This window comes from Phoxinus phoxinus, assembly GCF_949152265.1.
Source record: "Phoxinus phoxinus genome assembly, chromosome: 19".
Classification (NCBI taxonomy): domain Eukaryota; kingdom Metazoa; phylum Chordata; class Actinopteri; order Cypriniformes; family Leuciscidae; genus Phoxinus; species Phoxinus phoxinus.
The window spans coordinates 24,170,434-24,183,834 of NC_136894.1; the positions used below are offsets into that span (position 1 = coordinate 24,170,434).

The window sequence follows — 13,401 nt, forward strand, 5'->3', positions numbered from 1 at the left end:
CAATTAAATCATTAAACATTAAATGTGAAGACTTCTGCATTGTTTTGAAAGAATTCTCTTTCAAATAAATGCTTTCTTTTATGATTCTTCAAAGAATCATAAAAAAAGCATCACGGTTTTCAATACTGATAATAATAAAAAATGTTTCTTAAACACCAAATCCCCATATTTGAATAATGCTTTGCAATCACAGGAATAAATTACATTTTAAAGTATATTCAAATAGAAAACTACTTTTTATTTATTATCTATGAAATATTTTTGTCATAAATGTTTAGTGAGCATAAGAAATTTCTTTCAAAAAATAAAAATCTTACTGTGAAGTTCGCGGCATAGACTCTTTATAATACGTCCAATACAACTTGAATTTTACACACCGGTCAGTTATTGTAGGGATCACAACATACATTTTCACGCCCATAAACATGAACAAAACGAACTGTGATTGGTTGCTTTACATGCCAATCAGCCGGCCTCTAAGCTTTCCTTGGCCAATGAAAGCTGCACTGTAATTCTGGCTACACGAGACTACCTTTATAGTAGCAGAATGTGTTTTATTAGTGTCATGTTGAGAGTGACCACAGTTGTGGCAGCCTTAGTGTAGAGGCATTGGCGGTATTACAGTTTTCCTGTAATGGTGCTTTAATGTGTCGAGTCAGTTGACACCACTCTGCATGATGCTAGTTTAGGAAACAAAACTTTTTTTAAAAGCTTTGTTTTGCAAAGAAAATTTGACGTCATTCGATTTTCTTCTGGTAGTGTTTATTCAATCAAAGAAGCAATTCTGCACTTCTGCATTATTAATATTCTGCTCCGCATCATGAGATGCCATGATAGCTCCACAATTATTAAATAGTAGTGTAGTATCAACACGGCCTGTGATCTGTGTGTGTGTGTGTGTGTGTGTGTATAGGCGTCTTAAAAACTCAAGTCCCTGCATTATGCATACAAAGGGCGTGAATATGCCTCCCATTTCAAAAAAAGGTTATGCTTGCAGATTAGAATATAAAATCACGATGTTCCACCTATGCAATTTCTCGTGAAGATTTCATCTGTCGTTTATCAGCACTTGGTTTGTATAGTAGTTCCAGCCCGCAAAGTGATACTTTCACTTTCAAGCCACGGAAATCAAGGCAGGCCTGCCAGTCAGGCCTCCATCGAGGTGCTAGCTGATTCTCAAAGGCACTTGTTTACCTCAGTAGCCTACCTATTCCAGTGTTGCACTGTGGGGTGGTATTCTGCACTATCAAACACCTGTCTGTGTGTGTTCTGTTAGTTTGGTTTCACCCGTACGGAAATGTGTGACTCATTTTCCCCCAAGGGCTCTGTTTTGTTGGATTCAACACTTCTGACAAAAGCTTCCACCTTGAATGCTAATGCAGCGCTCGTTGGTCTTAGAGGGCCAAGTTGAGCTTGTTAATAACCTCAAGGTGTGCTTAGCAGGAGTCTGAAGAGTAGCCAGTAATAAGCTGTCAATTTGGGTTTTTGCTGCAAAGACGTTGGCATGTTACAAGGTGGGGAAAATGCGATCAAAGAAAAGAGGCATACCGCCGGTGCACCTGACTCTGATAAGGCACAATGCTTCTTTGACTTTTTGCAACTTTCTTTTATGTCTTGACTGTAATAGACTCACCTGCTAAATTATTTAGCACTGTGAATATGCAGTAATAAGATTAAAGTGGATTTTTGCATTATTTTAAGAACGCAAGTGGTGCCTGTGCATGCAGATGTCCCCTTTTTTGCCTGTTTTATCATGCAGACGTTTTTAGTGCTTAGAAAAATAATTGCACACATGACACCGAGCATTACATTACAAACTGTGGAAGAAATATGTATCTGTGTAACACAGCACAGCCACAGCTCAGATATCATGGTCCCAATTTCAGGTGGGATTTTTTTGACTTGAAGACCAGTGTCTCTACAAATTAGTCGTCCTATTATGTGCTGCTCATTTCAGCGAGGCGCGCTGCCAGACAATAACAACGTTCTTTGGTGCTATTCTGCAAAGTGCTTGTGCGCATATATTATCACATTTATGGCAAAGAAACAAGACGTGTCTCAGAAAACTCTTGAGGTATTTGATTATCCGCCTCTATATAAAAACAGAGTATTCATGCATGAAGTAGCTCTGCTTATTCATGCTTCCCTAGGAGCTTATAATTTCCTTTTCTTCACCTTTACATATTTTTTTAAAATATGTTTAATACTGAATTTCTAGGAGTTATTACTCCATTCTTCAGCGTCACTCAATCCTTCAGAAATCATTCTAATATGCTGATTTGGTGCTCTAGAAAAATGTATTATTATTATTATTATAAGTGTTGAAACCAGTTTCCTGCTCAATATTTTTGTGGAACATTTTTGTTTCAGGATTTTTAATAAATGTAAAGTTTAAAAGAATGCCATTTATTTAAAATAGATTTTTTTTTAACAACATGAAAGTCTTTACTGTCACTATTAATCAATTTAATGCATCCTTGCTGAATAAAAGTATTTATTGCATAAATAAGTTAAAAGAAATGTAAAAAAAAACTTGAGTGGTAGTGGAGTTTTTTTTATAGTTATTCTCTACTCTGAGATATTTTGAGTAAAATCTCTATAAAATTGTTTAAAAAAATAAAATACAGTATTCCAACTCATAGAAAGGTAATAGAAAAATAATGGAAATCCATGGGTCTTTTTAAGGCAGGTGCCAGTGGCAATACAGGAATTAAAAAAAATCCATGTCCTAAATAGGATTTTCAGTGCTGTTAAGCCAACAAATGCATGGTGTAGGTGCTTGGTGCTTGATTGGCTTCACTAATTACCCATTACAAACTATTTAGTTTCGGAATGGGATTTCCCAGAAGATCATCAATGTTTTTGTCTTTACATGTAACAATCAATAAAGTGATAATTAGTCTCTTAAAGTGATTTCCCTATGTTTTGTTGTTTTGTTTCCGATTTTCTCTTTTCTCCAGCAAACTGGATGCATTCATATATGATGCGGCTGTCCTGAATTACATGGCCCGTAAAGACGAGGGCTGCAAAGTAATGACCATCGGCTCTGGTAAAGTGTTCGCTACAACAGGATATGGCATTGCCTTACACAAGAACTCCCGCTGGAAGCGGCCGCTAGATCTTGCCCTGCTGCAGCTAGTTGGAGATGGTAAGAGAAATTCTAAATGAGTATTAGTTGTAATACTCAAGTCTCAAACCCTTGATTTTCACCCCTGACAAACAAATATTCTAATTGTTTTGTTTACATAGTTTTTTTATTTTCTGGGGTGTCTTCCCCTCTCTCCATCTCTCATATGCATACATCCACATGCTTTTCTCCAGCATTACTTGTTTTTTGCTTTGATGAGGCTCTTTGATGAGGAACCTAGTGAGTTGCCCCATACTGATTAAACCCTAAATGTGAAAGGGAGCTGGAAGTCTCATTGAAATATGAGAAATGAAATTAGAAAAAGTGTCACAGCAAATGAACACAATTATGAATAGCCAAAGGGTCACTTCAGTAAACAGAGCGGTAGTCGAACGCCTCGATTTTTAATTTTGACGCGTTCCAGTTTGGATTGGAATTCTCATTAGGGCTGATTTTTGCTTGTCTGAATAAATAAATATTATGAAAAATATTATGATTTTAGTTCCTGTGATTAAATTTCCCATTACCTAAGCCATAGTTCAAGGCCATATTATCATGAATTGAAACACATTATTAACCCATGGGTCAAAGCAGTTATGTTTTTGTTTTGTTTCATATGAAAAGAGGATTAAGTCTTATCTCTTTCCCTCCTTCGGAGTGAAGGAATAATCCCCGATATAAATCCGACATCTAAATGCATATGTGGTTTTCTTTCTGTTTTTTTTTTTTCTCCCAGAAACATGACCTTGTCATTCCTTTATTTTTTCCACAGTGACATTTTCACTCTGATAAATGCACTAATGGCTATTGTTGGGAGGTAGGCCCATCAGTCTAGAGCTTTCATCTCCAAACTACTCTGGGCCTGTCTTATCACAAGAGCCTCAAAACCAGGCCATTTCAGACCTCCATCAAAGCTGTTATTATCCTCCAGTCTCTCTTTCTCTGCTTCTCTCTTTCCTCCTCCTTGCCTTTCATGATTCTTTTGCTCTCTTTTTTCTTTTCCATTTTCACCTTTTTGTGAACACAGTGTAATAATAACCGAAGCTAAACCTAGATCTCCACTGTCAGGAGATTTGAATTAAAGACTCACTTTTCCCAACAATACGGTTAGATTCTAGTACTCTTTTACTTTCTTCTTTTTTTCATTCTCTACCTTCTGTCCATCTGTCTGTTTGAAGGACTGCTTATCTTTCGTGCTTCTTATCTTCTGTCATTGTGCACATCTTTTCATTCATTTCAGATGAGATTGACATGCTTGAACGACTCTGGTTGTCTGGGATCTGCCATAATGATAAGATTGAGGTGATGAGTTCCAAACTAGACATAGACAACATGGCAGGAGTCTTCTATATGCTTCTGGTTGCCATGGGCCTAAGTCTGCTGGTGTTTGCATGGGAGCATCTTGTCTATTGGAAGCTTCGCCACTGTATGGGCCGCTCAGGAGGACTTGACTTCCTACTGGCTCTCAGTCGGGTGAGTGACCCAAATAATAGCAGTAATAATATATAAATATTATGTCTTTGAATTGATTTTGTTAAAATGTTAATGCATTCAGTTCATTTTTAAGGAAAGTTAACTAAATAATTGAGGGTACTTATTGTTCTTCGATTTGTGTTAATGGCACTCCCAACCACTGACCCACAGTCTGCGGCTGGTGATTGCATTAACATTTTTATGAATGATGGTGTTCCACTAGTGGATGATGTTTCACTTTTTGAGCTTCAATGATTATTCAATTTCATTATATAAAGGCTGCAACTTTTATTACTTTTTTTACTTTTATTAAACGTCCCATCTGGGTTTGATTTATAAATAAATAATTTGTAGGAGAATGGGTTTCTTAGTGATTTAGGCTGCTGATAAACTCTGTGTAAGAGAGAGAGAATTTTCAAACTAGTTCTGAATTCTTCCCATTTTTTTTTTTTATGACAAAGAACGGACACATTTTAATATCAAATTGAATAAATGTGTTAATGGTGCAAAATGGTGTTAAACATATTTAATTACCGTAATCAGATGCACTAATAAATGTATTAATGACTATTTCTTATGAAACTCTGTTGATATTAGAGAAAATGTAATAAAATACATTAAGAAACAATAATTGTGCCATAATAATGACTTCCTTCCAGCTCTGCAAACTAAAATCAGTAGCCCAGGAAATGTAAAAATTAACCGAAACAAAACTGAAATTATTCGAATTTATTTGCAAGTAAAAGTCAAGATTACCCTTTTTGCAATTCTTGTTGCACACGAACAAAGACTGACATGCAGTAATCTGGTGTTAAATCCTTAGAAGGGAACTTTACAGCACACTCCTTAAATTCCTGTCATTTCTGAAATGTGATGGCATATCCAGCATTTCCACTGCACACAGAGAGGGATTTTATGAAAGCCCCTACCTTCTCTCATAGTAATGAATAACAGAGGGAGATGACAGAAGAGGGATTATTTATTCATTCTGTATTATCACTGTGTGTCTTTGTTTACATTATGGAAAGAAAGAGAAGAACCTTAAATTCCCAAACAGACTTTCTTTGAGAGAAATGTAAGGCATTTAGGTTAGATGGGACACTCAAACAGTGAGGTCAGCACTGCCATTACCTCAGAGAAAGGTTAGCTGAGCTTACAGTGTGTACTCTTGCATCATCAAAGCACTGGGAGCTTTACAATTTTATTATTATGGTAATGTTTCACGTCTTTACAGAGACATTTTCCAAGCATCTAAATCTGTTTGTATGTCACCAAGGGGAATATTATGATATCCTGAACTGTTTGCTAAATAAATCTTTTGCTTGTTATTTCTTACAGGGAATGTACAGCTGCTGCAATTTTGAGGATGAAAGAGATCATGGATGTTCCCAAAGCACACTTCCTCAATATCATCATGTTTCCACAGTTCCTCCTCCTCCGCCACCTCATGTGATCTCTACATCCATGGCCAATCCCACTATCTCTATGGCACAACAACAGCAGCAACAACAAAAGCAACACCACCAGCAGCCACCACCAGTATACAATACTCTTCTTCCTGGCTCTCCTCCGTCAGGTGGACATTCTGGAATGGCTCTAGGGCCATCGAACAGTCCCATTCTTGGAGCACCTATGCCTTGCTCTACTTTCCTACCACGCCATGATCGCCGATTAGCTGTGGTAGATCGGTGGACACGTCCAAAGGTGGGCCCTGAGAAGCCCGGTGGTGTGAGCAGTGGGATTACAGACTTAACTCAATTTCAAGGCATGCCCCCTCACTGGGGTGCAGGAATAACTGGAGGGGACGGGGGTCTGGATGAGTACAAGAGATACTATGGACCAATTGATCCAGAGGGCTTAGGAGTATCTGCAGACCCTCAAAACATGGGCACTCAAACTCCAAAAACTAAGCATCGAGGGACAAAATCCTCCGGAAATCCACGGTTACCTCCTAAAGGTCAAGCTTCTGGACACTTGCCAATTAACCCTGCTTTGCCACATCCCTCTCCACCTCTTCAATCTATCTGGAGGAGAAGCAGCCTATCAAAAAGGAAGGGCTCAGGGGCGCCGCTGTACGAAAACATCCTTCCACTCGGAAGAAGAGGTGGCGGCAGATATGGAATGAGGGATGCTGGTGGAAGAAGAGGACGTCGTCCTCCTCCCCTTCCCCTGCCTATACTGGTGCCCCTCTCTTCCCCAACACAAACTCCGCCCTCACCTTCTCCATCTATATGCCTCACATCCACTTCCTCCAGCAGCTCCAGCACCTCCAGTTCATCCTCTTCTTCAGAGTCAGTCTCCCGATCCAATTCTCCCTCCTCTTCCTCATCGTACACATCATCACAGAGCTTCAGATACCGGGCAGATGTTCAAGACGTGTATGAGGACTATGAGACAGATGAGCTTACAGAGGAATCAAGCTTGCTTTTGGGGAGGAGAAAAAGTCGTTCTCGTATGTCTTCTCGATCCCTGCCCAGCAGTCCCCCGCCTCCACCTATACCACCCCGTAAACCTTGCCCACAAAGGGCGCAGGTGAGAGATAGAGGAGGCAGTCAGCTTGCACAGCTTCAAGAGTGGTGGGCGTCTTGGGGGGAGAAAGAAAAAGGTAGAAGAGCAGCTGGAGATAGAGAAGTTAAGGAGGAGAAACGGCATCACAAAGAAAGGGAAAGGGAGAGAAAGAGGAGGAAGAAGGGTAGAAAGAAAAAGAAGAGAGAAGAGCGTGAAAGAGAAAGGGAGCGTAAAAGACGTAAAGTGAAAAAGAAAAAGAAGAAAGAGGAGAAATCCAGAAGAAGAGACAGGGAAAAGCGACCTGAACAAGAGGAAGTAGATGTGGACAGGAAAGATGTTTTTGAAAAAGGAATAGGACAGGAATGTTATCCCTATCCTGCACTGAGGCGGAGCTCTTTCCGAAAAAAGAGTGAAAGCTCTACCAAGAGTTATGAGTGGGATATTATCAGAGATGGGGTAAAAAGAGATAGGGATGATCAAGGAGGAGATAATGAAGAAGGCAGTAGGGGAAAGGAAAGGCATCACAGAAGCCCAAAATCCCTTCGCCACTCCAGACCAAGGTCAAACAACAAGCATTTTTCCACCTCAAACAAACCTCCTTCAACTGTCAAATTTTGGGGTAGTGGGAACCCAACTTCAGAGTCTCCATCGCCTTTTGTACCCCTACTTCCCATCACCTCTAAAAGACGAAAGTCTGTAGGAGCTGAGAGAGATGAGCATGGAAGAGCTGTAGAGAGTCGGCCTCTTTTGGAAAATCACTGTAGAGGTAAGCCTTGCTCGAGAGAAGGCCTGTCGTTTCACGAATGGGAATCCGAGGAAGAAGATGAAGAGTCTGAAGTGGAAAGAAGTAGGCCAGAAGAACAGGGGAGACGACGAGAAAGCAGAGGAATGAACTCAGAGTCCGAAAGGGACAGAGAAAAAACTGTTGAGATATACACAGATGATGAAGGTTCCTCTGGAGAGTTTGGTAAGTTTGAGAGATACTGGGAGGGTCACGAAGGAAGGGCAGTTGGAGGCATTGGAGGAGGAGGATGGTTCTTTGGCACCTACCCTGCCAGAGAAAGAGGAAGCAGTATAAACAGTAGAGACGACTCCTTTTTGGGATTGGGTGGCAGAGAAAGTAGCTTGGGGTTCGGTGCAGGAACAGGATGGGGATCAGGAGGCTTAGGATCAAACCAGTGGCCTCCAACTCCATTGACTCCCCCACCACCTCGAAGATACTGGTCTGTAGATAAATTACCAGTCAAGACTGAAAAGAAATCTAAAAGCAGGTCTCAAGAGAAGAGTCGAGGCCACACATCCTGTTCCTGCCAGTCGCCCCATCACTCTGCCAGCACTCACTCCAAATGGAATCGTGTGACTTCTAGGAGTCAGGAGGAACTACTCCCCCACTGCCACAGTTTCAGCAGCAGCGTAAGGCCCAAACGGCAATCATCCAAACCGGATCGGGCTCAGAGCCTGGCAAAATCTGGTAGCCAATCCAACATCAATGCACAAAGACCACAGCGCTCAGACCGGTCCCGACAACCGCCATCCCCTCCTCAAAGTCTACCACCTTCTTTACCCTCTCCAATGGTCCCTGCACTCCCAGCACCACCCTCTTCCTCTCACCATATACATGTACCACCACCTACCTCCTCCTCCTCAGTTTCCTCCCCTTCAGTTGTCTCATCTACACCTGGTGCCCCACAGCCCTCCTCTTTGTCATCCTCTAGTGCTAAGCTCCAATACCAGAAACTGCGGTCAGTTCCCCAACCCCAAAGGTATCAATCCCCACATCTTCCCCTCAAAACCAAGAGCCTATGCTCCCGTCGAGGCTCTGCCCAATTCTCCAGTGTGGAGAGTGAGGTTTGAGGAACATAATTAAATGAGGAACATCAGCAAATAGCCCCAGGGGTGATCAAGTCACCTGCTCCTGCCACAAACTGTTAACTGTTCATAGCAGTCGAGTTGGGTTGTTTTCGCTGGCACCCTCCTCTTGCACAAAGCTCTAATGCTCCTTAGAGACAAACCTGGATTGGGATGTCACATAAATTGTAGCCCTTTCCCTTTTCTTGTGTAAGAATGGAATACTGCCATGCTGACAAATCTTGTTGATGTTAGCGAGGCTGTTCATATGGAATTGGCTTTGCTTCTCTTAACTTCTTGGGGGCTTTAAGGTGGCGCGTCGATCATGTGGGTAAATGTGATTTTTGTTCGAGTTTTTTTTTTTTGCTGCTCGATGGCTCAGGAATGATTTTTTTCAAAGGGAGATTCTGAGGTCAAAATACAACACCCTAACGCTAGGGGTGTAACGATGCATCGTTATATCACGATATAAAAAAATGCAACGGTATGTATCGTTGATGTAAACGATATGATTCACGATGTAGAGTTCGTTTTATCCAAGGCTCAACTTACTGTATTTTATATGGTATAATTCACCCAAAAAAATGAATTCTTTCATCATGTACTCACCCTCATGTCGTTTCAAACCTTTATGATTTTCGTTCAACTTACAAACACAAATGAAGATATTTTTAATAAAACCTGAGAGACTTCTGTCCCTCCATTTAAAGTACATTCCTCTAAAACTTAAAAGATCCAAAAAATGTCATAAAGGCATCGTAAAAATAATCAATCGAGTGGACTCTAATCCAAATTCAAGTCTTCTGAAAAGACCCGATGGATTTAGATGATGAACAGATTTACAACCATGCGCATACTGTAGTAAACACGGACGTTAAAATGCTTGCTTGTTCAAGAGTGAGAGTAAATGCAGAATTAACATTTTTGGATTAACTAACCATTTACAGTTTGGGAGTTGTCATTTTTACTTGCTTGCAATTAGAACTGTGATTGATTGCATTGATTATCTGAAGCCCATACATATTGCTGGAACCGCACTTCTCAATGTGAAAGCGTAAACATAATTTAAATCAATACAGCACATTTAGTTTTAGATTGTTTATTCTTATATTTTTAGTACATTAATAGCTGGAGAGGTGGGACACAGTGAGCGCCGGGAGAGTCTGTGTGTGCTTGTCTGTGTAAGAGATCCTACGAATGCCTGCATTGAAAGCACGAGTACTGCGTGAGGAAAAAAAATAACGTTTATGAAGTTTCAGAGACATTACTACAAAAAACTACTCTATATAATGTTGAATATAATGTATAATAATGCAATGGTGGAATATTTGTGGGTCCTGATAATAAAATAAAGTAACACTTTATTTTACGGTGTCCTTGTTACATATGTTATATGTACTTACCAGAGTAATAACAGTAAATTATGCATAATTACATGCAACTAACCCTCAACCAAACCCTAATCCTATAGTAAGCACATGTAGTTGCTTAATATTACTCAGTACTTAAATATATAATTACACAGTAACAAGGACACCTTAAAATAAAGTGTAACCTAAAAAAAAAAAATTTCAATTAAATAATACAGTTGTAATGTAAAATAAACTCTCTTCTTTATTTTGGCTTAAATATCGCAATCGTATGGTATTGTGAGTTTAGTATCGAATCGTGACATGAGCGTATCGTTACACCCCTACCTAACGCCACACACCCATCTTTTTTCCGCTCTCTTACTCTGAGCTCCGGATCATGATGTAGTGGTTGTGTATATTTGTTCAAAATATCTCAAGGGAAGCATACACAAAGACAAGTAGCAATCCATTTTTCTCCTCTCGGAGCATTTTCCTTGACCTCCACCTTCTGCAAATTGACATCTAGCACTCTGTGCGTTGTGGTCAGCGTTTGCATACCTAGAAACAGGGTAAGTTAGCCATGACTGATAACATACAGTATTGTTTTTACTGAAGCTGAATGCCAAACTTAACTGGAGCTGATGTACAGTCCTGTTCTGTTGAAACCATCTCACAGGTCCTCGCGTTTCATCCTTATCCCTTGAGCAATACATAATTAACTACAAACAGCATTCAATACATATATTTTATATTTAAAAGTTATTTTATTATATATAACATATATGTTTTGTGATCTGGTTCAAAACAGTTGTGTTAAGTTATTAAAACTGAGAATATAAGCACTGTGCTGTATTACCACTAGGGCACATGCAATGTTTCAACTACCTATAATCGGTGACAGCCCTTCCCATCTCGACTGAATGTACATGTTACCATGACAACACGGTGTGCTGCAACCAAGACACTTTTAAGATCGTAGCTTTCTCAGCGGAGACCTTTTAGTCTGAGCCAGTTAGGGTAGCTTTGAGCGTTGATGTTGTGAGTGCCAGGACGACAGGGCTAGCCATACTCCAGCACTGTACTCGCTAACTCAGCTGTCAGTGATGAAGGACGCGTCATCATTCAGAGAGCGATAAGCGAAGGAGAGCACTGTTTACAGTTTAACACTGTGTTTTTACACATTTTTTTACAAGCCGCTCTGCTCTGCCATTTATTAGCTTCGGACACAATATCCATACTTGCTTAGCAAGTTTGCTTAAGCTGTAGAATTAGCAGCAAGGATAAACATGTCAAATGAGAGCAAAATAGAGCTGCAATTTTGTGCTTTTACTAGACATATGTTAATAAAAAATAAAAATAAAAAAGCCAGATCAAGTATTCTGTTAACTGTGAGGAAAAGACTGATTAGCAAACCAGTCAGGTAGATCTTTCGTTTCATTTTGCTTTTACCATTAGCCAAAAGCTAGCATTTTTGAAGTGATCGCTATAATTGACTGTGAATAATGCTAAGGGCAATGCGTGTTGGCAGCAGGTCTGAGTCAACTATGTTTTGTTTGATTTATTTTGTTTGTTTATACAGCATTTAAGTTTTCATTGTCTTTTATGAATAATGGTCAATTTTGTAAGTATATTGCCTTGGCAAAGCCAGCGTACTGTATTGAACAAATTTTATCTGATGCTTTCTGAACAAATCGGATGATGTTCAAGCTACATCAACCCCATCCAATACCTAAGCGTGTGCCACTCAAACCAGCAACAGATAAAGGAGCAAACCATCATCTAAGTCAGACTGTACTTTGCTGTTCGCTGATCAGTATCACACTGATGTTTCAGAGATGAAAATATGCAGGTTATAAAATGTTTTAGGTTTCTTCTGATCATGTAAGCATTATCACTTCGAGAAAACCCAATGGAAAAATATTTACAGGTGACTACTATATACCAAACATAATGCTGTATGAATCATTTGTTACATATGGTCTAAAAAAAATGAGTCTGGAAAAATATGGAATTATGATATGGAATCCTAAAAATATTTTTAAAACTTTCAGACATGGCTTTGTCAAGCCAGCCGCAAAGTTTGACTATTTTAAATTTGATTTGAAACATTGTATGTACTATGTTGTTATTTATATATCTATGTATGTACATTTATGTAATTGCATATTTGACACAGAACCACGCACAGTCCAACAAGCTAATAGTTTTTTGTGTGTGCTTGTAACTGCATCTGAGCCATATTTAGCTTATTTGTTGTATGCTGAGCTTTTTACAAGTAGTACTAATTAATTGGGGTATATTTTGTTGTCAACGGGGTCAAGCGTATATGTCAAGAGACAATGAAGTACCAGAAACAATGGGTGATGATTGTTTAAATTTTTATAAACACGGATGACTTTTGTTTGGAGAAACCAGGAGGGCAGTAAAAAAAATCTTGTCAAATCTGACCAGAATCATAACACTCTGCCTCACTGTCATGAATTTCAGAGTAGTATTAACATTTAGAATATTTGGCAGCTTATGTGTGTATATCCTTTTGACTCCAACTTTGTTGTGTAATATATGTGTCTGGATTACTTTATATATAGATGTACCTCATATATGTGTTTGTGACGTTTAGATAGCAATAGAGAAATAGCTGTTCAGCTAAGCAGCATAGCTGAAGACAACTTCTGTTGGCAGACTTTATAATTAAGATGTGTTTCATGTATTAGCTGCGAAAAATATTTTTCAATTCTCTTTCCGTTCCATTGCGCACATTCAATTCTGCTTTGATAAAATATTTGGGCTGAATCAGCAAGGACCTTAAGATAATGCCTTTCCCCCCCTTCCATTTTATTTTCAAATGATAAAATATCAGGCATATTGCACATGTTTTATTAGGAACCACCGCCACCAAGAATCTTAAAAAGGCCTTTCTCTAGACATGCGTCTTGTTGTGTTGATGGTGTCTATGAAAGTAAATGTTTTGTTTGTTTGTTAATTACTCTAATGAGAAGTCTCTTATCAAACAGCAGCAAATAAATATATACATATAGATATAAATTATATATTTCAACGAATAACATGCATATATAATGTTTATCTACTAAA

General features: G+C 39.2%; 1 protein-coding gene across 1 annotated transcript in view; it reads left to right on the plus strand.

Annotated features, from left to right (window-relative positions):
* Nucleotides 1–9,018, plus strand: part of grin2da (glutamate receptor, ionotropic, N-methyl D-aspartate 2D, a) — a 51,504-nt gene extending 42,486 nt beyond the window's left edge. The window contains exons 11-13 of the mRNA XM_079589832.1: nucleotides 2,961–3,148; nucleotides 4,368–4,600; nucleotides 5,939–9,018. Coding sequence (XP_079445958.1) covers nucleotides 2,961–3,148; nucleotides 4,368–4,600; nucleotides 5,939–8,962 — 3,445 coding nt within the window. The 3' untranslated portion in view covers nucleotides 8,963–9,018. The remainder of the gene's footprint in view (nucleotides 1–2,960; nucleotides 3,149–4,367; nucleotides 4,601–5,938) is intronic.
* Nucleotides 9,019–13,401: the final 4,383 nt, after the last annotated feature.